Below are 26,953 nucleotides of genomic sequence, written 5' to 3'. Positions count from 1 at the left end.
GGATTAATCTAAATTGTGGGTGAATCTTTTAGAAGAAGGCAGATATCAAGTCAATATGATCCTAGCCATTGATTAGGATCTAATCTGGGTTGTTGATTGATCAACGAGAGGATTATAAGAGAAGGCTTGATGAGCACTTGGAGAACACACCAGAGGCAAATACTCAGTTATCCGAGTAAGATCGATTTTCTCACTGGTCGAAGTTCGACAAGAGAAAATTGAATAAGAGTGAGAGTTGCAGGTGAGAAAGGAAGAGAGGGCATCAACATCTTTCGAGAGTACAATGCAAGAAGACACGGAACAAGGAGAGAAAGCCCAAACGTAGGTTGACGCAGAAAGAGGCAGCGCAGAGGCTGGGACTGCGTGGGCAGTTTGACGCTGGGCCAGCGTGGGAAAAATTGATGCAGAGGGACACAGAAGGACTTAAAGGGAAGAGGAGTACTTCTCTTGGATCAGAGATTTGTCAGGAAGCGTCTGTAAATTTTCTCACTTCTGTTTTGCTGGTTGTAACTTGTACATGAGATTTTGCTAAAGAATAATAAAGAAACCCTCATCTGCTGCACCGGTTTTCCCACATTGGGTTTTTCCGGGGACGATTGTCCAAAAATAACTGTGTCATTGTGATTGTATTTGTGCCAGTATTTTTCTTTGCATTTACTTTCTGCAATATTTTAATTGTGAAGGTTGCAGTAGAATATATTTCGATATTTGTCATAAGAACACTATGAATAACTTATTTCTAAGATAATAAGTAGAAGAAATAATATTAATCACTACAATTGGATTTCTATTTAAAAATTTTCACATGGTGTTGGAGTTGAGGTAAAGAAGAAAAAAAGAGCTGGAAGACCCAGCGTTGAAGGAAGAAAGGAATTCGAAATTCCAGCAGGGGTAGTAATTCAAATCTCCAAGGGGTTTGCACAGTTCAAGCCAAGAGGATTAGGTTTTCGTGGTAAAACTCTCTCTAAGTGAGTCGACAGAGAGGTAAGTTTTCTTGATCGAAATATGTCAGCGGCAGAAGGAACATCGCAGCAGAAGATTCAGTGAAGAGGGGTTTTCTCAAGTGGGACGCAATTTTTCCTAGACACAATTTTTCCTATAGAAATTGTTGGGGCAGGATAGCGTCAAAAATGGGTTGAAAATAGCAGAATATGGATACTCAAAGTGTCTCAGAGTTGTCTACTAGATTGGAAGAAGAATTTGCATGCCTAGCAAATTCAGCGTCAGTTGATGTTTGGTACTTTGATAGTGGGGCTTCAGCTCATATGACTAGAGTATGAGAACATTTCTCGAGCTATGAAGAAGAACAAATGGACTTCGAGATTACTATGCGAAACAGAACGAAATGTACTCCAGTAGGGAGAGGCACCATAGCATTTCAGACGAAAGCAAGGACCAGCATCCAAGCCACTAGTGTTCTACATGTGCCAGGACTAGGAATGAACTTGATTTCAGTGTCCTAGTTACAGGACAAGGGATACAATGTATACTTCATAAGAAAGAAAGTATACGTCAAGCATCCAAGCTGAAAGAAGAAGAGACAAATTGGGATTCAAAGCAACAAATTGTATAAGTTGCAGCTTGATTCACCAATGGCACTGATAGGAAGCAACTATAATGGTGAAAAGGAACGAAATAAATTATGGCATAGGTGAATGAGACACTTACACCATGAAGCACTGAGGATGCTCAGGGAGACTGTTACAAGAGTACCATCACTTAGTAGTGAGCATGATGACTTATGCCAAGGATGCGTGCTAGGGAAGTACGCCAAAGCAACTTTTTCCAGAAGTAACAATAGAGCAGAATGTGTATTGGGATTGATACACTCAGATATATATGGTCCAATGTCCACAAGAATTCTTAGTGGTGGTGAATACTTTGTCACTTTTATTGATGATCACTCTAGAAAAACCTGGATCTATTTCTTAAATACCAAGGATGAGGTCTTTGATCGATTTACAGAGTTTAAGGCTCTCGTTGAAAATATGACAGGGAAAAAGATAAAGGTAACGCGTTCAGATAATGGTGGAGAATATACGGACAAAGACTTCACAGATTTTTGCGCAAAGGAGGGCATCAAAAGAAAGTGGACAGCTCCATATAATTCGGAGCAGAATGGAGTAGCAGAGCAGAAAAATAGAACTATTGTTGGGGCAGTGAAAGCTATGTTGTATGATCAGGATCTACCTAAGTATTTACGGGCAGAAGCTTGAACACAGTGGTGTATATCCAGAATAGAACTCCTCGTAGAGCATTCGGGAAGAAAATGCCCGAAGGAGTCTTCACGGGGAAGAAGTCGGAAGTCAGTCATCTCAAGATATTCGGATGCATGGCATAGTCACATTCCAGACAAGAAGCACAGTAAACTGGATCAGACTGCAGAAAAGGGGTATCTCATAGGATACAGTGAGACCTCAAAGGTATACAAAATCTACATTCCTAGCAGCAAGAAGATTGTAGTGAGACGGGATGCAAACCTCATGGAGGATAGAGCTTTGAGAAAATCTCGAGAGATGCCTGCAGAAGATTAGTCAGGAGATGTTCCACTAGTCCAGGAGCAGCAGGGGCAGCAAGGAGGACAGGCAGGAGGACAAACACTTGGATCGAGTACAGTGACCAGTACCAGTATTTCCTCAGAAGGAGGAAATCCAGATAGTTCTCAGCAGATGGAACAACAAGATCAAGAGGAGGAGTTGATTGAGCCTCCCACCACCAGTGGTAGAACCAGCAGAGAAGTACGACAGACACTGAGGGACGCAGAGGAGTTTGTTGGAGCTCCTAGAACCGAGAAAAGGCAGCATAGACAACCTGACAGATACCAGGCATTGGTAGCTCAAGTTGAAGAACCCTCTAGCTTTCAGGAAGTCATTCAACACCAAGTGTGGGTGGATGCCATGGTAGAAGAGTACAACTCTATCATGACAAATAATGTCTAGGAAGTAGTACCTAAACTAGAGGATAGATCAGTTGTAGGATCACGATCAATCAACAAAATCAAGTATGCTACAAATGGCAGTATAGAGAAGTACAAGGCTAGGTTCATGGCAAAGGAGTACGATCAAAAAGAAGGAAATAGACTATGAAGAGACCTTTGCCCCAGTTGCTCGATACACCTCTATTAGATCTGTTATATACCTAGCAGATCAAATGGGATGGGAGATTCACCAGATGGATGTCAAGATAGCATTCTTGAACAGGGTGATAGAAGAGGAGGTGTATATAGAACAGCCCGAAGGCTTCGAAACTCATGAAAAGAGAACTCATGTTTGTAGACTAAAGAAAGCCCTATATGGGCTCAAGCAAGCACCCAGAGCATGGTATGGTCAGATTGATAGTTACTTGCAGCAATTGGGATTTGTCAAAAGTGATGTTGATCCCAATCTCTACTACTTAATGATAGAGAATGAGCCACTTATTCTGGTATTATATGTGGATGAATTGTTTTTAACAGGGTCATCCAGGCTCATACAGGATTGCAAGAAGAATCTTGAAGTTGAATTCGACGTGAAGGACATGAGGTTGATGCATTATTTTCTTGGGTTGGAAGGTTGGCAAAAGAATGGGGAGATCTTCCTTGGGCAAGAAAGATATGCTACAAAGATTCTAAAGAGATTCAAAATGCAGGATTGTCGACCCATGGCTACTCCCATGATCACCAACTGGAAGAAAATAGATGCATCAGGAGACAAGGAAGTGGACCCCACCTTGTACAAACGCTCATTGGGTCACTCATGTATCTGGTCAACACTAGGCCAGACATTTGCTTTGTTGTCAACACTCTTAGTCAGTTCATGGTGGAACCAAAAAGGGTGCATTGGGTGGCAGCTAGACACATTCTCAGGTATGTGCGTGGAACAATCGGATATGGGTTGAAATACTCCCGAGGGGAGGATGTCAAATTGAATGGGTTCACAGATGCAGATTGGGCAGGTAGTTCAGTAGATCGAAAAAGTACCTCAGGGCACTGCTTCAGTATTGGATCAAGGGTGATATCTTGGTCCAGCAGGAAGCAGAAGTCGATAGCTCTGAGCTCAACAGAAGCAGAATATATGGCAACCAGCACAGCTACGTGTGAATCTATATGGCTTAAAAAACTACTTGTGAGCTTGTTCAAAAAAAGTATGGCAGCAACCAGGGTTTACTGTGATAATCAGAGTTGTATCAAACTCTTCGAGAATCTAGTATTTCATGATCGGTCGAAACACATTGATATAAGATGTCACTTTATCAGAGACTGTGTTCAGCGTGGGGTAGTACAGCTACAATAAGTCCCCAAAAGAGATAAGGTAGTAGACATACTCACAAAGGCTCTAGGAAGAGCTAAGTTCATTCAGTTCAGAGAGCATATGGGTATGGTAGAGAATCTGTTTCAGTAGCAGAAACAGGTGATTTCTCAATTACAGTGTCAGAGGGAGTTGCAGTATGGATGCAGTGTTGAGAGTAGCAAGGTCAACAACAGTACAGATGCAGCATTTGCACAATGGACAGCATGTCAGACATCAGCGACGCAGAGGGAGATGTTACAAATTAGAGTGATGCTACAACAGGGTGCATTGCTAGAGCACATTCCTCGCTAAGAGGGAGTGTTGATTTTTGGTAGCATTGGATGTGCTCTAAGTCTCAAATTTTGCAGGGAGGCTTGGACACATGCATTCTCCAATACCCAGAAACTGTTTTGGGAAATTCCACTCGGAGATAATTTTATTAAAATAATTAATTATTTTTAATGGGACCCTAAGTCTAAACTTAGGAAATTAAAATAATTAATGGGTATTAATCTAAACTGTGGGTGAATCTTCTAAAAGAAGGCGAAGATCAAGTCAATATGATCCTAGCCATTGATTAAGATCTAATCTGGGTCGTTGATTGATCAACGAAAGGATTATAAGAGAAGGTTTGATGGGCACTTGGAGAACACACCAAAGGCAGATACTCAGTTACCCAAGTAAGATAGATTTTCTCACTAGTCGAAGTTCGACAAGAGAAAATTGAATCAGAGGGAGAGTTGCAGGTGAGAAAGGAAGAGAGGGCATTAGCATCTTTCGAGAGTACAAGGCAAGAAGACACGGAGCAGGGAGAGAAAGCACAGACATAGGTTGACGCAGAAAGAGGCAGCGCAGAGGCTGGGACTGCATGGGCAGTTTGACGCTGGGCCAGCGTGGGAAAAATTGACGCAGAGGGACGCAGAAGGACTCAGAGGGAAGAGGAGTACTTCTCCTGGATCAGAGATTTGTCAGGAAGCATCTGTAAATTTTCTCACTTCTGTTTTGCTGGTTGTAACTTGTACATGAGATTTTGCTGAAGAATAATAAAGAAACCCTCATCTGTTGCACCGGTTTTCCCACATTGGGTTTTTCCGAGGACAATTGTCCAAAAATAACTATCATTGTGATTGTATTTGTGCCAGTGTTTTTCTTTGCATTTACTTTCTGCAATATTTTAATTGTGAAGGCTGCAATAGAATATATTTTGATATTTGTTGTAAGAACACTGTGAATAACTTATTTCTCAGATAATAAGTAGAAGAAATATTATTAATCACTGCAATTGGATTTCTATTTAGAAATTTTCACAGTAGGGTTACTTGAGTGGACCTATTCCATGTTTTATGTTGGATCCCTCACCTACTTTTATAAAGGGGGAAGAGAGCCTTTGTCATTACTCACTATGAGTGTTCTCATTATTCTATCATCATAACTCTTGGAGGTCTTGTAGAGAGCAAGACCAAAGCTTTGTGATGTAAAACCATAGAGAAGACATGAAGATGAATGCTAGTGCCAAGGATGAGCTTAGTACTTATTAGTTGTGTGATGCAGAGTAAGAATACCTAGGGTTTGTGTGATGCAAATTAAGAATACCTAGGCCTTGTGTGATGTAACCCTAAAGCGAGAACATGTAGCAGTAAAGGAGTCTCGGAGCTTGGTGTGATGCTGAGCTTGAATAAGACATCAAGCTTACACTGATGTACTCCTAATGTTCCATTATAACATTGTATAGAGGCCTTGGTGGTTGTGTGATGCAAGAGAAGAAGACCTAGGGATTATGGGATGCAAACTCTAGAATGGACAAGAAGCATGGAAGACTAATGTTAGGGGTTGACTTGAGCATTTGTCTAGAGTAAGACATAAGCACTAGAGGAGTGATAAAAACCAAGAGCTTGTGTAATGCAAACTTAGAGGAGCTCCTAGAAGACTTGGGTGATGCACATGAGAAATACAAGGTGGACTTGTTAGTGTTGATTCTAGCTTGATGTTGAGTATTTGGAGTGGTTAGGAGTAGCTTGGTGTGATTCGTTGCTAGGTTGTGAATGTTGGTTAGTGTTGATTTGGGGTAGCATCAAATGTGCTCTAGCCACGAAATTTGGTGGAGAGGCTAAGGCACATGAGAACTCCAATACCCAGAAAAGGTTTGGGCAAATTCTAAACAGTTTGGGAGATATTAAAATAATTAATATTTTTAATGGAATCCCTAAGTCTCAACTTAGGGAAAGTAAAATATTAATGTGAATTAATATAAAATTGTGTTAAAATGGTCCAAAAGTCATGGATCAAGCCACATCTAATCTTAGCCGTTGATTAGGGACTTAATCTCAATCATTGATCTGTCAACTAAAAAAGTATAAGAGGAGGCTTGAGGGTGACTTGGAGAACACACCAAGACATCAAGATTTCGACTTTCTGGGGCTGGGTTTGCTGAGAAACTTGAGAGAGTGATCTGGAGTTGCAGTTGAGGGGCAGTGAATACAGAAGCAGAGAGGCAGAGATAGTGCCGGGAGGATCAGCGCAGCTACCGGGAAAGCTGACGCAGAGGGCAGAAGCCGGAACTGCCAGGAACAGCCAGAACTGCCAAGAACTGTGGGAACGCTAACGTAGAGGGCAGAAGCCGAAACTGCTGGGAACAGCGGGAACTACCTTGAAAGCTAACACAGAGGGCAGAAGTCGGAACTGCCAGGAACAGCCAGAACTGCTGGGAACGCTGATGCAAAGGGCAGAAGCCGGAACTACCAAAACTGTCGGGAAAGCTGACGCAGAGGGCAGAAGAGGCTGACGCGGTCCCTAGAGGCTGACACTGGGGTTTTTAATGGGGCATGTTGTCGCGCAGATTGGCACGACAACGCTCAGACCGGGGGCTGTCACTCTGATCCCCGATCCCTCCGTTTAAGCCTGTCTCCCGCGGCTAAGGGGGGTAGACCCTGTGAGATGATGGAGACCAACTGTCGACCAGTTGGTTGGGAGACACGAGACACGATTCAGATAAACACTAAGATGATTTGATTAATCGAACAGACCAGTGCCTTAAGAGAATGTTATTACAATGATTACTTGTTAAATGATATAGAAACATAAACCGCGAACAGTAATCATTTGTCATCAGCGAAATCACGTGACCAAAACGATATCCGGCAACTGAAAATTTAAAAAAAAAAAAAGGATGAATGCTTTAAAACCACGAGAATCATAAACCATTAACCAGATATCAATTTCGCATCTCGGCTTAAAAAAAACTTTAGATCTCAGCAATAAAGATATGACGTGAAAGCAACTGAATCTGGCACGAAATAATTTCCCACAAAATTTTATTTTTCAAAATTTTTATTTTATTTTTATTTTTTTTTTTAAATCTTTTTTCAATTTTTATAAAAAAAATCTAAAAAAAAGTTAAAATTCTAAAACTAAATTCTAATCATTAAAAATAAACCTAAAATATATCTTTTTCATTTTTTATTTTTTTTTTATTCAAAAAATCAAAAAATAAAACAAAAATTTAAATCTAATTAAAGCTAAATCTAAAATCTATATACTATACAAAAATCTAAGTTAAAACTAAACTAAGATTAAGATCAAATTGAAAAATCTAATTAAAATCTAAATCTGAAACATAAACATTTTTGTTTTTTTTTATTTTTTTTTATTTTTTTTTTTTTTTTAAAGAAAATAAATTGAAACTATACAATGAAACTATGTTAAACCTAAAAATAATGACCAAAGATAAAAAGAAATAACGCGTAACAAAACTAAACTAAAATCTAATTTAAAAATTATAAAATCTACGAATTTATGAAACAATAGAAGAACCAAAAAGTAAAAAAACGCATGAAGCTATAGTTAAAAATTGGGAAATCGAGCATCTGGAAGAAACCTAGCCGCAATACGTCCATATAACCATAAAACGCTCGATTCACCTGCTACGCAAACGTATAAACAAAAATAAATTCACCTGAGGACCTTACGTGGAAAAGGAGAAGGATATACCAGCGTTTTCTGAACGATTTGCTAGCGGCTGCGGCGGCAAATACACTGTCGACGGCAATAACCCAGCAAGTTTATACTTACCTGAGGAATTTCTGCAGCGAATGACTTCGATTTGGAGGCTGCCTGGCGATCGATGTTAAATCCGCAGGAGAATGGCAGAGGTGGGCCAAAACACGTTTTTCTCTGGACGTTAATACTAAATTGATGAACTGCGAAATCAAACGATTTGAACCAGACTTGAAATTCGGAGAAAATGTGAATCGAAATGTATCAAGCTTGCGTTCTGATGCCTGCTCATTTCACAGTAAATCAATCCATCGAATGTATGAAGCGTCTGGTCCGTGAGGAAATTTTTTGAAACCCTGTGCGTGATTTCTGTTTCGATGCTAGCAAATAGGGAACCATGAAGTGTAACAAACGACGACTGCTTTGAGGTCCAGTGACGGGGCCCTTGGAATCGTAAAGATGCGTGGAGGGTTTCAAAAGAAATGAACGTAAATGACGTGACCAGGCTCCAGGATGATCGTTTACCCAAACGATTTGCAGGTGGAGGCACTTGATCAGAGAGGTGAGAAGTTTAAAAGCTTGCCTCTGAGGAGTATGGTGTGGGGCAGCGGATGACTTTGACCACAATTTGCATGAGATATTTGCAGGCTGTCAAGTATAGCTTTTTAGATCAACAAAACTTTTGGGTGGATGGCACAGTTTTTTCTTTTTCCACGCAAGCAGACAAAATGACTTTCCGTATACCCTGCAAAACTTAGTTTTTCTTCCAGATCTCATCTCAGGTCTGTATCCTGCAAGAGGGAAAACAAAACCTGGCAGATATACACAAAATTTTAAAGTAAAACCCTTCGAAAACTAACCTAAAATCACAAAAATTTGCAGCGAACAAAATCAAAACCCTAAAACAGCTTAATAATTTACAGATTGTGGCCCCTTTCAGCCAGATTCAACAAAATAAGAACAGAAATATTTTCAGAATATCAGAAATTTTGAACTTCACTGTGAACAGAAAGAAAATCTCTCAATGTAAAACAGAAAAGACACTTTAAATGATTAACCCAGGGAACAATCAGCTGGGCTCTGCACAGAAAGTGCTTGCGGGAGTTGGCTGGTTCAGCCGAGAACTTCCCCGAACGCCCACAAAATTTCCTTCGAAAAACGTTCTCCTGCACATCTCAAGCAACCATCAGCAGAGAGAGAGAGAGAACTGCTAGATCTCAGGAAATAATGGAGATACCTGCCATTATTTCAGAAACCCTAGCAGCCCTCAAACCCTAGCAGGTGAACAAGGTACCTGTGCTCACACTACTCTAAAACAAGCTATGATTAATGGCTGAAAAAAACTGAAATATGCATAAAATTAAAGATCTCACAGCAATTCCGGAGAGTAACACCAGCCAGTTTGAACCCCAAAGTCTTTTTATTAACCAGAAAATCAGATTTACAAGAGAGCTTTTCAGTGCAGACTCACAGATCAGATGATCTGAAATGACCCCCTAAGACCCTATATAAAGGAAATGATCCCAACGGCTAGTTTTGGGTGATCCATGTAGAACTGATCTCGACCGTTGATGAGATCAAGACATCTCTTGATCTCATCCGTCGATTTATTAACTTAAAATATTATTATTTTATTAGTTAGGGTTTTTGCTTCATTTTTTAATTTTTTATTATTTTTTTATTATTTTATTATTTTTATTCATTTTTAATTTTTTAATTCATTCTAAGATGGATCATCAAACTAAGATTGGAGCTGAGGAGTTGCCGCAGTGTTTATCCGGGGTTTCAGCCGAAGCATCTGTCTCCGAAGGAGAGGTACTACTGCCGAGATTTTTCTCTATTGGGTGAGCTGGATTTGGCACCCAGATTGTATTTTGAAACTACTTAATAAATCAAACCCTCAGATAGCTGCACCGGTTTTCCCGCATTGGGTTTTTCCGGGGACATTAGTCCAAAAATAACGGTGTCATTTGTGTGCTTGTTTCTGTTTCCTTCAGTTGATGATCTGTAATGTGTTGAGCATGTACTTGTGTTTATTTTCAGTATTTACATGGTAAATAACTTGTTAAATAATCAGAACAACTAGGAAGGAATAAATCAGAAAGTACATGGAGGGTTTCTAACTGTTAGACTTAGAAACTTCAACAGTTGGGGTTTGTTGTCAATGGTGGATGCCCTAGTGTTTGGATGCAATTGGAGTGTTCTGGCTTCTATGAGCAGATAGGACACGTTGTACAACTTGTGATGAGATAATAGTATGTACTTGTATCTTCCTTATGTTGTAATATGAAGTGCATCTTTGCTGTCCAAATACTGTGCATTGCAGAAGTGAAAATCAGGCTTACGCTTCTTATGTTAATGGGTACTTTCTAGGACTATTTGGTATCGTGATTTGCCATGAACAGTTGGCGGATTTGTTAAGTGAGTTAACAAGCTAAGAAGGAATTCAAGGAGCAGATTTAGGGCTGTAAAAAATCTTCTGTTACAAAGTAGTTTTCAGGTCTGATTTGTGAAGGGAATTGAGCCTTTAGGGCTGTAAGTCTTCTCCCCTTGAAGTGCATTGTTTCAGTATTTGTTTCCTTGGGCTTCCTAGTGATTTTGGTTGGTCATAAGGCTATTAGCTCATCAAAAACAGATCCAGGGAACCTCAAGTATTGATGTGAAATTTCTGAATTTCTCTTGAGCACAGATTCTCAAAATTTCGACATAATTGAACATAAAAAGCACAGACAGAAGTGGCACACAAATGTATGTAAAGTATATATCATATTAAAAGAAAAAATAATGGATTATTACATTGAATGACAATAGCATGTATAAATGCACAAGACAAGTGATAAGTAAAGTCCTTCAATAAAGTGGGATGACTTATTACATAAACAATGATTATGAATTACCATGACAGTACAAAATTTATCACATAATGGTAACATATGTTTAGGTATATTAATTCAATGGAGGTACAAAATTGGACTGCCATTTTACTCAAAATAATGCATCCAACAGAGACCTTAATTAGGATTTAGCGCAATAGTACAGTGTATAATCATATTCCATAAACTCAACCAATTTACTACTAGCATAGATCCATTTGAACAAATGATCTAATAAGCATTGAAATGGATCCAAAAAAAGACAAGGTACAAACTTCTTGTCACTTAAAAGATCCATGCTTAGTATGAATGTATGCTAATTTATCTGTTCTAAGTTAGGGTAATTAATTTAAAAAAAATAAAAGCTGGCTCTTTCCATTTGTTGACCTCAGACATAGGCATTTCTATTTTAGTTTATTAGCATTACACATGTGACACGCTCACCCATATGGAGATCTCTCCCACCTCAAGCTGTAGAGTGCACCTTGCTTATTTCAGTGTAACTAGTGTAACAACAGAACATATACATAATGCCTAGAGCATTCCAATGATAGTTATGATAAAAGGAATCAAATCTACAAAGGAGAGCCTTTGTACCTCAACTACCTTAACCAAATGCAATTTTGATCTACTTATGTATAATCGTAAAACAGCTACCACACTATTACAGCTTTCAAACTATGATTTCCATATTCTTTTCCAATCATTAACAGAAGCAGAAGATATAGCTTGAGAAAGATACGAAATAACGCATACCTTGCCTACCACCAGTGAGCTTTACTTGAACTCCTTTATCAATAAACTTTGCTAAGTCCAACACGGTTTCTTTTCGACCTGACTGAAAGTGGGAAACAAATATATTTAACTCCACTAAGCTAATAGATCAAAAAATTAGGAGACAAACCAAACTTGAGTAATTCACACTAAAGTTTAGTAAGTGTTGCAAAACTCTAAGACAGCAATAATGTCAACAGAGTTTTAATTCTACAAAACTGAAAGCATCAACAAAGGCTGGTAGAGCAGGACTATTTTGCAATGCTTAATTATAAGGCATGTTCATCAGGGAAGCCTTGTAATGAACTGTTTTCATCATAAAATTATATTATTTCTCAATTATAGGACTAGCAAGACAAGCTAATTCCTTGGCTTAAACCTCTCAAACATTCTCTGCTTGCACAGGAATACTGGAACAAACCCAACCCAAAGAGCGCAAAAGCTGAGGCAATTTATGAGTACAATATTAAAAAATTGAACTGTTAGAACATCAAACATAATAATCCTTTCCATTGGAGTTACGTCATTATTTTTACAAGTGCTCATGGCATAATCTATCAACTTGCAAATTGCATTAGACTCAAATCTGAATGGATTTCAAATGGCACTTTTCTAGCAATTGGAACTGTTAGAGCATCAAACAGAATAAGCCTTTGTGTTTACCTTTGTGTTGGAGTTTTTTGTCGAAGAAAAAGGTACCAAGGAGGTGTTTCCTAGTGCATTTGCCTTTTTGCCTAGGAAAACACTTTATAACACCTTTTTAGCAAGTGACTTTATGTGTTATATTAAAGTCATGTTATAAAGTCACTTTATGAAGTACTATGTACTTTTTAATATTAAAGTCACTTTATATTTTTAAGTTGACTTTATGTGGAGAAAAAGTACAAGGTACAAATATAAAGTTATAAAGCTAAGTTGCACGAAACGGGGAAATGAGTACGAGTTTCTGAAACGGGCACGGGTACAAAACGTGACCCCCCCCCCCCAAAATTTTGGAAATGGGGAAACACAATATATATATATATATATATATATATATATATTAGGACATTTAAGAAATATGTGCAATTATAAAGCATATATGATACATTCTAATTTATTACATTATGATTAAATTGTCAATTGTCAATGCATAAACTATAAGTCTCTAAATTTACATCACATTTACTCATGAATGATCACATAATGAAAGTAGCAATATCCAAAATCAGCCACAAGAAATTTCTAATTTCTTGTCTCGTGCTTGATTGGGAGTCTCCTCCTACATAGTCGAACGACCTTAGTGCTCTTGATTAAATGCAAATTCCATACCCTAGTACCCTACGTGCTCTTGATTATTGGGAGTCTCCCCTGCAAGAGGGCTTGGTTCGCTTGATTAAATACAAGTTCCATACCTTAGTACATGACAAAATCCAATGGAAACATTGGAATCCCCCCAATCCTGAAATCCTGAAAAACAAATAAGTCTGTTGGATTTTGAGTGAGATCTAAAATTCTATTTTCTCCATATGAAATCCAATGAAAGCGAAACCACTCTCAAACATCCTGAGTCATTTCATGGTAATGTTAAAAATTTAAGTAAAAATGACATTCTCCTTTATTTTTCATTTTCACTATGAAAATGAAAAATAAAGGAGGATGTCATTTTTACTTTAAGAATTTAACATTACCATGAACTGCATATCAACACTAGGGCCATAGGCTTGAACATTAGGCTGCCCCACTCAAAAAATCCTGTTTTTTATAACTTGAGAGGCATCTAGAACAATGTTTTTAAAACCGGAACCGGTGACCCGACCGGTCCACCTAATGAACCGATTTACCGACCGGAACCGGTCTAACCGGGACTGGTTTGGTCTAAACGAACCGGTTTTAAAAAATACATTAAATAATTAATTTTTAATGAAACAAAACTATTTTTAAGATGTAAAACCATGATTCCAAGCCAATAGAGACAAAATATGCAAATTTTGCTCATTTATATACCATATAAAGGTGAATATATCAAAATGGCACCGAGTGCAATACATATCATCGACAAAATAGCAAAATACATAAGAAATGAGGCTCTAAATGGCCTATAAAGTCCAAAAACAATGCTGCAAGCTATGAGGCCATTGGCCTACAGTCTACTACAAGTCTACAGTGTACACATGATCAATCATCAAGTTCATCACCACTACTAAACAGAGGATCATCATCAGGAGCTACATAGACATCATCTGGTTCAGAGTCTGAGGATGCCTCAGCCTGATCTGCAACCTCAGTATCAATGCCACCAATGACAATAGAAGTGGACCTAATGGAAGCACGAGTTTGTCGACCTGCACGACTAGTGCCTTCCATTGGTTCTTTGCCTTTCCTTGATGCCGCTACTGATCCTGGTTCTGATGCCGCCACATAATCTGCTTCATCCCCCGCTAAAGCCATGTCGATATCAAAATCAGCCTCAAACACAGGATCTTCAGTCTCCTCCACCCATTCTGATGTTGGATCAATATCGTCCAACACAATGGGATCTAGATCAGGTGTTTTGCTCATCATTTGGTTCCTCCTCAGTCGAAGGTTGTATTGCACGAAAACAAGATCATTTAACCGTTTTTGTTCCAAACGGTTTCTCTTCTTCGTGTGTATGCGCTCAAAAACAGACCAATTGCGCTCACAACCTGAAGCACTACAAGTTTGACTGAAGACTCTAATTGCAAACCTTTGTAATTGAGGACACTGGCCACCAAATGACTCCCACCAATGTGCTGCAAAGAAAAAGACAATAATTAGTAACTTAGTTTATCATTTGGATTGTAAAGAACGTAAACAATTTTAACTTGAAAAGAAAAACAAATTGGAAATTGGAATTGCTTACCTGGTTGGTCCACATCTCTTGCCATCTTTGCCAAGTTTTTTCCAAAAGTACCACCTGCCATATTGAAAACAGTAAGATGTCTATGTATTTCCAACTGGTCTGCATGGCTAGGGACCATGCGCTCCAAGCAATCAATCAATCCAGCTCTGACCTCCCCATCATGCAGATCTCCTAGCCGATTTTTATAGTGATACTTTGGGTTCAAAAAATACCCAGCTGCATGTATAGGACGATGGAGTTGATTGTTCCATCTGTTATCAATGATCTCCCATATACGGCCATATTTAGCTAACCTGTCCTTGTAAGTTGCTCGTATCTGCTCCTTTGCCTGATCCATAGCCTCATAAATGTAGCCCATGGCCAATCTTTCCCCATCCACCAACCTTAGCACCTTAACAAGGGGCTCGGTAATTTTCACAAGCTCTAGAGACCTTTTCCAAAAATAAGTGTCTAACACTTTCTTTTTGGTGTCTTTTCCATCTGGTCTACGAGCCCACCGAGATTCAGACCATTCTTCAGAGGAAAACATTTTCTGCAAGTTTTTATGTTGACCATTGAGACATTGCAACGTGAGGAAGTGAGTTGCAAATCTCATAATTGCAGGCCTAACAAGCTCTTTGCCCCCAGTGTGTTTCCTCATTAGGCTCAATACCGATGAGTGGGTGTAAATGTATTTTGTAATGCACTTGGCATGCTCTATAGTGTTTTTTACCCACTCCACTTTGCCTATATCCTCAAGCATGAGGTCTATGCAATGTGCAGCACATGGAGTCCAAAATATAGTCTTATATTTGGTCTCAAGCATCTTTCCAGCAAGAACATAGTTTGAGGCATTATTAGTGATGACCTGCACAACATGCTGCTCCCCAACTTCCTAAATAATGCTATCCAAAAGCTCAAATAGAAGGGTTGCATCATTTACCTTATCATATGCATCAACTGATTTCAAAAACATGGTTCCTTGAGGGCAAGAAACAAGGAAATTAATGATAGTGCAGTTCTTTCCATCGATCCATCCATCTGACATGATGGAACAACCTGTTTTGAGCAATGAATCTTTAAACTCAACCAAATACTCATCAATGGAAGATATCTCTTTTTGCAAAAGAGCTCCCCTCAAGTCATGCATACTAGGGCCTTTGAAGACCTTTCCTGCAGCGATAACAGAGTCCCACATAGCTTGGTAATAAGGTGAGCGAGCAACATTAAATGGGATATCTGAGATTCTGAATCATACCACCATCTAGCAATGTATTGATGAGAAGTTTCTTTGCATTGTCTTTTCCAATGTTGATCCAAAGTGGGTTGAGAACTTGGCTGGGAGGAAGTGGGATTAGAAGAGGCAATGTTGGTAGAAGATGAGAAATAACTTTGGATGTTTGTTCTCTTTGTTCCTTTTGATGGTTGGCCAAAAGAAGGATGAACATAGTTAAAGGGGTCATTGGTGGAAGGGATAGAAGAGGAGTCTTGAATCTCATAATCATCATACCCACTCTCTTTCATGGCTTCTAATAATTCCCTCTTCCTTGCAATGTCATCTTGGATGGCCTTCTCCCTAGCCTTATCCTCATAAAAATTTTCAAGCTTGGAAATGTATTCTGCCCTAATAGGACCTAGCAGTGCATTTGGTGCATCACATGGCTTTACTTGGCCTCTTATCCCAGCCAAGTCTTGTTTCAACCTAAGAATACCCCCACCTCCAATAGATTTATGGCATAATTTGCATATCATTTTTCCATCAATTACATCACAATGAGCCCATGCACTATCCTTTCCTTTTGGAGCCATGTTTGCTTGAAATAATAACAATTTGCAAAGAAATCTGCCATTTAAAAAAAAAATTGCAGCCAAGCAACATTGAAAACCAAAGATAAATGTACAAAAACAACTGCACATGCAAGCTACAAAATTTGATAGCATAGAGCTATAGAGTTCATAGCATAGATGATAGATCATAGAAGTGAGAAGTTTATAACACATAAAAAAAAAATTAATTCATGGGCAGCAGTCAAATGAGGAATTTTCAAGTGCAAATCCTTACCTGGAAATGCAAACTAGCTTCCTTAGCCTCCTCTTGAAGATGGCAACTCCACTGACAACTACACACTATCTCCAAAATAGCTTCAACTCCAACTCCAAGATGACTACTTCAGCAAAAACTCAACACTCTCCAAGCTCACAAACAAACTCACAAACACTCCAAATCAGTTGTGTGAGACAAATAAGAGTGAGAGGGGCCTCTTAAAGGCTTGGACAGGGTGTTTTTGGAGGGAAAGCACCCTTAGTTCCCCCCCAAAGCCCCTAAACCACAGTCAGAATTCTGCTTTTTTCACTTTACGGTGGGCGTGCCTAAAACCGGCCGGCGTCGTCCTAAACCGACCGGTTTTCACCGGTTAGGGCAAAAAAATGGAGAAATGGCCATTCAAACTGGGTTTTTTGGCCGGTCTAGACTGGCGGCCTTGCTAACCGGCCTGTTAGACCGGTAACCGGTTTTTAAAAACGGTTTTTAAAACTATGATCTAGAAGCATCCAGAAGATATTTTAGTCGCCCAATAGAAAATTAGAAGCGAAAAAATTTAAAAAAAAATACAAGAAAAAGTCAAGTTAGAAGAGGAAACTCCACTGTACGGCCTGGAAACGGACCCTTCTCCAACGTTTCCTGCAACTTAGTTATAAAGTGACTAGGGAGTCATTAATGAGGGGGACCACATAAAAAGAGGGTCAAGTGAGGGAATAATCTCCACCATTGATCTAGAGAAAGGGTTAGGGTTCTCCTATCTTAATGAAGCTAAAAGGGAGAAAAATGCTGAGAGCTCATTCTATTCTACATGTGCGTTTATTGGAGAGAAGGAGAGCAAAAGGAGACAGTGCTGTGCGAGCAGAGATTTTTGCCAAGGAAGTTGACCTACAGCAAGAGTAACAGTTTGAATCCCAAGCAGAGATTGCAGGCACAAAACCCAAGAGGATTCTCTCATCGTCAGCACGAGTTTCGAATAGCTGGAGAAGGAAATCTGTGCGATTTTCAAGGGGGTTTTGACTGCCATAAATGAAGTTTGACAGACCCACAATTTGAGACAAGAAAGTTGGGTCTGAGGCTAAGATTTCAGGCAAATATTCATCACAGAATTTGAGGAAGACCAGCCAGTTCAGTTGACCAAAATTTGGGAGAAATTTCTGGGTTGACTTGCCTGAATTTCAAGGGACAGTAGCTGACCTGTAGCACGAGATTTGAGGCAGATAGCAGTTGGCTGTGGCACAAATTTCTGAACTGATAGAGTCTGGCAGAGGCACATAATTCAAGACTGTCAGTGGCTGGACAGTGGCTCGAATATCTGGGAAAGATAAGTACATAAATGTTGTCATTTATTGCTGTGTAAATTTCCTAAGAGCGAGCAAAAATAAAATTCTCCTTATCACTAGTTTTCCCCTTGTGGGTTTTTCCAGGGTCAAGTTTGACCAAAAATAAGTGTGTAAAAATTCTGTGTATGCCTGTGTTTATTTTTCTTGTCAGCTGAAAAGACAAATGAAGTAGAATAGTCCTGTAATGTTCTTTGAAATTTGCATTTAAGTTTTATATATCAGCGTAACCTTTGGCGCTGTGGGCATTAAACTAAATGCAAAGAAACTGAAACAAGGGAGGGCTACACTATTTTTGCAAGCATCATGCTACACTATATTGACTTTAAATATTAGTGCTGGGTCAACCCATATGACTGCATCACATAGAATGGCTTGAAGAGCTACATCACTAGAGCTGAATAAAGCATCTAGTTTCAGCATTCTTGCAGATTGTAGTATCATATTTGAGATTACAGATGGTTACACTGAGATACTTTCCCATTCCTTGGCGGCCTATCTGTTGGAGTTTCATGCAAATACAAGGCATATCATATTGCAGAGAAAGAGAGAAAAGATACTTGGCTAATATAGCACAGATGTGTCAAACATCTTATTACGTTGTCATACTTATGAAGTGGAAGACATGCACTAAGTATATTAAATAACTCCCCAATTCATAACTTCTTAATTAGTGTTGAATGACAAAACTTCAGCTAACACAACTCATATTACCCACCATCATGAGACTTACCCAAGACTCGTGAATCTTGACAAGTTTGGCCTAATAGTTCCCAAAACAAGTACTCCCCAAAAACCACCTTGAAAACTCACCACGATCCCAAACTCATGAAACATGGATAAAACTCAGAAAGCTTGAGAAAAACTTTCTAGATACCTGGGAAACTCAGTGAAAACTCGAGAAACACATCAATTTAATATTATCATATTCAATGAGATGAATTGATGGATAAATTGTTGTTTCATAGATTTTATGGATTGGAAATATGTCATTATTACTTTTTTTGCATAAATTTTGCTGTATTTTGAGTTTTCTTTCTAATTGTCGAGTTCTATTGAGTATTGACCTCAGTTTTGTTGAGCACAAAGCTGGCTGAGGTTTTGCCAAGTCTGACTCTCAAAGAGTCACAATTTTCTTAGTAACCAAAAACCACCTTGAAAACTCACCACGATCCCAAACTCATGAAACATGGATAAAACTCAGAAAGCTTGAGAAAAACTTTCTAGATACCTAGGAAACTCAGTGAAAACTCGAGAAACACATCAATTTAATATTATCATATTCAATGAGATGAATTGATGGATAAATTATTGTTTCATAGATTTTATGGATTGGAAATATGTCATTATTACTTTTTTTGCATAAATTTTGCTGTATTTTGAGTTTTCTTTCTAATTGTCGAGTTCTATTGAGTATTGAACTGAGTTTTGTTGAGCACAAAGCTGGCTGAGGTTTTGCCAAGTCTGACTCTCAAAGAGTCACAATTTTCTTAGTAACCCATCATTAGTTTATTACATAAAGTGACATAATGACAAAAATATGAGTACCTGAATAAACTCTTAAGTATGAAATACGAATATTGACTATAGCACCCTCCCATAATGGTCATATTAAACATAGTTGCTTGTCTCAGAACAAAAATTACTTATCTAGATCAAGCATTCTATGAAGAGAGATGACAGCCTGATTTTGAGTATTATCAACAATCAGCAACTGGAAATGAACTGCATGACATGTAGCTACAATCAATGTAGAACAAGCAATTTAACCAACCATTTGTCTGGCCATTGACTCATCAGCAGGATAAGAGTCAAAGTTGGATGAAAAATTCAGCTCCTCTACCATTGATGCAGAGCCCAGTTTTCCCATTGAAAGCCGCTTTTCCACACATTAGTAGCACAACAAACTAGTATTCTTGTTCTACTTCACTGTAGAAGCACCATCCTGCATCACCATAGAAGCTACATAGCCTTCGCCCTCCCTGAGGGTTTTCTTCCCTTCATATTTTTCATTAAAATTAAAAGGTGAAGAAATATACACGTTGCATAACTTCTCTTTTATGTCTTTAGCTTAGCCATTCTTTTCTAGGTTGAGGAAGCTCCTCCAATCAAACATCCTCTAGAATTTTGTAGTACCACTTGGGCCTTTTTTGAATATTCTACCCTGTGGAGAAAATTTATAAAACAGGAGAAGAGAGGCATGATTTAAGAATTTTGGGAACATGAATTTTGAAAACCTAGGGAATATGTGGATTTTGATCACAAGATTTATTAATCATGTATTCTGCCGTTGGGCCTGATAGCAACTGAAGATTCCCAGTCTTGACAGTAGCAATGTCAGCATTAGGCAATGAGTACCTTCCTTATTTGGTCAGCTTTTCTAGCTTGCATGTCAGAATGCACATGGAGTCACAGGAATGTATTTGGTTTGGGGTCATCCAATCTAATACACAAGATATGTCGGTTTGGGTAATCTCATTTACCACCCATAGTTGTTGGTTTTAGGTAATCCATTACAAAAATCATTTACAAATTCAAGGTGATCAACAGTTTAAGAGCTTACTGGAGATTTTGTTTGAATAGAGGTTGTGGGTGTTACAGTGGTTTAATCAACTAATCCCTAACCTTTACATTCAAATGTTGCATTGTTCTTGTTGCTGCACAGGCTAGCAGGCCTTGTAAATAGGAAAAAGCTAGAGGGCACAACAACACTTGGGACAGAGGCCCACTGTCACCACAGCCTAAGTCCCCTACTCTTCTTGGATTTTCACCGACGGGAGGAGTCCCAGTAATACTCACTTGTGATAGATGTGTATCTATGATGGGTTTGAAGTGAGGCAAGGTAGCTCATTCAATGGAAAGGTTCAACGAAAGTGCAAGCTTTGGGAGAAGCTATTAAGACTTTCCACGAAAAACCCCTTGGAAAAGAGCCTACATGAGACCTAGGGTTGAAATTTGACAAGATAGATATTCACATCCAAGGTCAAGGTAGGAGAGAGAAAAGGCAACGAATGATTTACTTCAACAAGTACTAAAGCAAATGCCTTCAACGAATCTCCAAGTTGAAGGATTAGCTTCTTAGTGTTCCCTCTTGGTGTGATGACTAGGGCATCAAATTTACGGAGGTTCCATAGTGGGAATTCCACCAAAACTTGAGGATCCATAGAGGAGACACTAAGGAAGAAGTCTATCCAAGCAAAATTCAAAACGTCCTCCTCCAAAAGATTTTGCACCAAGCCCTAGAGGAGCCTCCTTATCCTTAAGGGACCAAAAAACAAAGGTGAAAAGAGAGATAATCTTTGAGTTTTGAGTGATCACCAAGGATTTAAGATCAATGCCTAACCATTGGGAGGCTATGGAGTCAAGGATAATCTCAATATTGGCAACTCACTCTTTTAAGGAGACCTAATGGAAGCAGCTTCACTACACCTTTAGATATTTATACTTCGTTGACACTTGTTAATGAAGTTTCAAGGATGCAAATGCAATTATCCCCTAGGAACATTCATTCATTCACTATCTATGAGTAATACATGCAAAATTTCCCAATAGTTACAATTTTTAGACAATATTTCAACAATTAGGGCACATTAATAACCTTGAGACAATATTCCATGCATTAGACATTAACAAAATCAGAAATTCATCAATAAAGAGCACTTACAAGATAGTGAAGAACATATCCATCCATAACAATGCCAATTAGAAGCTCCAAGAAAGATAGCAAATTTATCCAAACATCAAAATTCATCCAAAAATCTCCAAATACCATCCACAAATTGCAGGTCCGAAAATCTCTAAAGAGGTATCGAAAATCCCCTGGTGTGATGTCTAGGATAAATCGTAAGACTAGTTCTCACTTATACAAGAGTTAAGAGTTCAAAATACAAAAGACAAAGCCCCTCCATATGCCTAATATGCTAAGTAACCCACCCATGGTTACAAGCCAACCATGATAGCTTCAAAATTAAATCAAATTTCCCTCCTAAGCCCATGCAAGGCTGACGTCATGCATGCATGGAGGCCTAGAGGGGCAGCGTTGAGGCCTCATGTGCTAAAAATGTGAGAGAGGGCCTCAAAAATCATGATGAAGAGGGACGTACCCTCCTTGTGCTACAAAACATCTCCAAACCCCTATTTGGGCTTTGTGGGCTCCAAATGGGTCTCATGGGTCTCCAAGTGGCTCAAAATCAATTCAATGCTCCATCAATGAGGACTAGAAGATGACACATGCCCTCCCATGTCTCCGTAGGAAAGACAACCTCCCCTAGGCCTTGGATCAACTACCAAGTGTCGGGTGCAATGTGTAGCCGGTTGGGGCATCCTAGTCCAAGTGCATCATCATCTCAAATAACTAGGGCACAAGCAAGCAAGTGGTGGTGCTGAAGAAGCCCATGGTGTGGCAATCAATGCTCTGCATGGATGGAGGCCCATGGCTCTCAACGCTCACCCTACAAATGTCATTGTGATCCTCTGGAGGGCTTGCATCCCGTATAGGGAGGCCAAGTCCAAGATGAAAACCCACCCACAATCTTGTATAAGATCCAATGCATCTCCTCACCTTCAAATGCAATGATTCATTAGTGCAAGTGAGTAAATAAGCTTTTTAATCAAGGGCAAAAGTGAGGACTTCATAGTGGGTTTCTCTTCCAAATTTGGGGCTTTGAACATGTACTAATGTTACCTTTCTAGGTAGGAGAGGCTAATGAAGGACCTGTTACCGCACAAACTAGTAGAGGACCTAAAGGGGATCCCTAAAGGGAAAATGCTAGACCAAGGGAAACAAATGGAGACTTAGCCCACTGTCACCTCAACTAAGGCTCCCTTCTATTTACGGACTTTCACCGATGGGAGGTGTTGAACACTCTGTGTCAACAACCCCATAGTAGTACACCCCTTTTTTTCCCAAAAGGGATCTATCGTGTTCGAGTGTTCGCGCCTTTCAAATTTCATCATCAGTGGACAATTTTGTAAATATGTCAACCCATTCCACATATGTATAAATGTAAACAATCCTAGTATGAACACGTCTGTATGTAACAGCCTAGGTAAACCTATTGTTTTGGTGATGATTTCCACTCTATGAGGTTTTTGTCTTACTGATTCATCTGTGTCATTAGACACAAATGATCGGCAGAGTTTTTCCCTCAACCCTCACCCCAAAGCTAGGGTGGATTTTGTTGTCAAGATCTTAAGCAAGTCTTAGTGTTTTAGATCGAGTCTTTGTAAAAGTGACTTGGGAATAATTTTAGCTAATTGGCTAAATTGTTTTATTACAAGTCACTTGGTGTACTAGATTATATTTTTTGTGTCGCAGAAATGGGTAAATGTTTAGGGTCTATAACGAACGGGTTTTCCCCCTTCATGTATTAAAATGTAAAATCTTCATGTAAGAAATATTTAATGCATGGTCCCTCATAATTAGACACCATGGCTAAATATAAGAGGGTTGGAAAAATTATTAATCCCCTCATAAGTCAATTAATTAAATTTTCTAGCAAAATTAAATTAAAATCCTAAGCCAGAAATTTAATTAATCTTGTGTCCTAGGTAAAATTAAATTCTCCAAAGATAAAATTCATGGATTTTAAATAAATTAATTATTACAGGTCCCCGACCAAGGGAATATTGAAAAGTTTGGCCCTTGGGCCTTGGTAGTTAAGTCAAAGTCAATTTTTTTGGGAAATTAACTCAAAATAATTATTTTTGAGTTAATTAAAAAGGAATTAAATGAAAAATTCGAAATTTCTTAAAAAATAAAATAATTTCGACGAAGGAGATTAAAAGATAATTAAATCTTTTTCAACGGTCGAGATTAAATTGACGAGAATCAAGCAAATTAGTCGTTGGAGGATTTATCTACAAATTAGAGGTCGGTGTCAGTCTATTCCATCTGATCTTTGAAATGTGTACTAAGCTCTCGAAACTCTCTTGTAATATTTCTCGAATATAATGCAAAAGTCTTTTGGGTTTCGATTGATTGTGGTGTTCCTCTTCTCGAATTTATGTTAATATTGTTTTAAATTTTTTTGTTGAATATTGTTTGAAAATTGTCAATCAATAATTCTCGTGGAATAATATGTGCATAGGTATCTTGTTCAGTTTATTGGATCTAGGGTAACAATTTTAATTTGATTGAATTAGCAGGTATCTCTAGTTCTTGAAAAATATATTGTTATTTTATTTTTCTACTTGATCTGACAATTGGATCTAGTGTTTGCAGAAGATCATTAGAATTTTAATTGAGCGTTTGGGGATAGTCCTCGATTGGACCAACCGACTCTCGAAGCATAATTTTTGAAGAGCCTACTTGATCCAAGCTTCAGGATTTATCTATCGATCTATTTTTCTGCAAGGTGTTTCTAGGCTACTACCTCATTAAAAAATTTAAATATCTTTTATAACTTGTGCAAAATTGATAGATCTAGTTAGGAAGAGCCTTAGATCCACAGATCTGGGAGCGGAGTTGGACTCATACTCCTCAAATTTGATAGATTTATAACTCATTTGTATAGATCTGTAACTATCTTGTATAGATCTGAGATTTTTTTTTAATATGGATCTTAGGGTTTTATTTATTTTTTGTATATATCGAGATTTGGGTATTTTTGTTTTCCATTTTGCAGGTGCAGATTTGAAGGAAAAATTTAATTTGGAACCAGATCTAGACCCTGGAGGGCAAGATCTGACCTCAATACCATTTTGCAGGGACAAATTATTCAAACAAATTTTCAGTCCAAGGGTTTCAAATTTAGATATGAGGATTTCATAAATAAATTTTGAGAAAAATTCAAAGCAAAAATATATCAGTCTGAAATATAATTTTTTGGGAATTTTTTAAATTTTTTACGACCCTTGGGCTACCATTTTTTTTCTCCTACCTACTGCCTTGAGGCTCTTCATTTGTTAAGTGATTTTTTTCCCTAAATCGCAGCTTCTCTCCCTCTGCGTTTTCCTCCTTCTCCTCTTTTTTGTTGTGTTTTTTCCCTCTTCTCTGCAAATAGCAGCCCTCTCCTGCTGCGTCTTTCCTCTTCCCCTCCGCTCTTCAAACCCATGGCCTTTTCTCCTTCCTTTCGACTCTTTCTCTGTTCGAGCGAGCCCCTCTTCCGTTTCCATTTCTCGCTCTGCCTGCTGCCTTTCTCTGCCTGCGTGAGGATCTCTACCCGCGGCCCTCAGTTCTGCCTTCCCCTCTTCTATCTCTTCCTTCTCCCGCGGCCCTAGCTCTTATTTCTTTCCACTGCCTCGCGTGCTCTCCTCTCCATTCTCGTCCTCATCCCTTCCTTGCTGCCTGCAGCCCTCACTCTTTCCTCCTTCGACCTGCAAACCTGCACTCAAACTCTCTTGCGTTGCCATCTCCCTATTGTGGCTCCTCTTCCTCGTTGTTTTGTTGACCTACACTGCTTCACCAACCCGAATATGAACTCTTAACCCTAGCTCCTCACCCTCGACTTTCCCTTTTTTCACTTAGTCTTTTTGACTTTGTTTCTTTTTTATTTAATTTTGTTTTGGGCTTCATTTTGATTTAAAAGGTAAGCTTTGGGCATTTTAAAAAATAATTAAACCTTTGATTTAAATTTTTTAAGTGGCTTTGGCCCATAAAAAATTTAAAATTTAAAATTTTTTCCACAAAAGATTCATTTTGTCTCTTTAAAAAAAATTGATTTAAATAATTTATCACATTAAATTCAATCACATTCAATAAAGGAATGACTAAAGTTCTTTTTTTTGGATTTTTTGTGATAAAGGTTTCTAGGGATTTTTCAAACTTAAATTCTTCGATTTTTTCTATAGTCAAGGCCGTTTAATAAGAAACAAGTAAAAAAAAAAAAGAAAAAACCTTTGAAGTTTGACTATAGGAAAAAATAAATATTTTCTGGATTGGAGTTACTTAAGAAAATCATTTTAATTATGGAATTGCTTGAAGTGTTTATTTGATTAGCATTTAAATTTTATGGTTTTTCATGGTAGTGGATTTTCAAAATTTAAGTGTTAAGCCTTTTGCATGTTAAGTTTCGTGATCATTAGCATTGGGTATTGAATATTTTAATGCTTGATATTTATTGAGATCGCTCATTGTTTAATTAACTTTTAAGTGTGGGTCTATTTACTTGAATTATTGGATGTTCCTTGCATATTTAGTTTTGAGAATTTTTCAAGTAATTGTTGAATACTCTATCCTGGACTTGTGAAAAATTGCATATCTTACGTTTCCTAAATTGAGTATTTTGAACATCTGCATAATTGGCATTATCTTAAGGTTGATCGTGAAGAATTGTGAAGAAGTTTTTTTTCTCTTTGAGTTATAATTGCAATGAAAAGAATCTAGATAAACTAAAGAGAGAACCTTAATTTCATATTGGGCATTGTACTGTGATATTTTAAGCACATTGCTAAGCTGAATGTTTTAAGAGGTTTATCTTTCAATTACTATTTTGTGAAGTGAATATTTATTTTGGCAATTAAGGCTTTGGCATATAACTCAAAAATAAATTGTGATATAAGCGCTTTCAATCCTTGATCTAACTTCATCTCGCTCCATCTTCTAATCATCTCATACATTTGCATATTAAGTTAGCCTTGCATAATTAAAATTTACTTCCAAGCATAAGCTTGGTCGATAGAAAGATAGGTACCAATCCATCTTTGCTTGAGAAGCCTGGTTTTAATAGTACTTAAAACGGTGACCTTGCAGTCATCAGAGCCATAGTTCTCTGCAGCGTCGAAGGCACCGGGTATGTTAGATTTTCAGGAGAGGTATCGTTAATCACACCTTAGTGTGCTTCACCTTATCTTTTCTCTGCCACTTACTACAGAATCAATTTCAA

The 26,953-nt window shown here is 38.3% G+C and overlaps 1 protein-coding gene across 3 annotated transcripts in view; it reads right to left on the bottom strand.

Annotated features, from left to right (window-relative positions):
* EMB2816 (Small nuclear ribonucleoprotein family protein) overlaps positions 1-26,953 on the bottom strand; it is a 331,892-nt gene that overhangs the window by 174,120 nt on the left and 130,819 nt on the right. For all 3 annotated transcript variants that reach the window (XM_089416427.1, XM_089416426.1, XM_089416428.1), the window contains exon 3: positions 11,891-11,972. In XM_089416427.1, coding sequence (XP_089272553.1) covers positions 11,891-11,972 — 82 coding nt within the window. The remainder of the gene's footprint in view (positions 1-11,890; positions 11,973-26,953) is intronic.

This window comes from Pinus tabuliformis, chromosome 3_2 (assembly GCF_031772625.1).
Source record: "Pinus tabuliformis cultivar Carrire ecotype Pingquan chromosome 3_2, CPIR1, whole genome shotgun sequence".
Classification (NCBI taxonomy): Eukaryota; Viridiplantae; Streptophyta; class Pinopsida; order Pinales; family Pinaceae; genus Pinus; species Pinus tabuliformis.
Note: the sequence above shows the minus strand (reverse complement) of the source record. Positions and strands in the feature narration are given on the sequence as shown.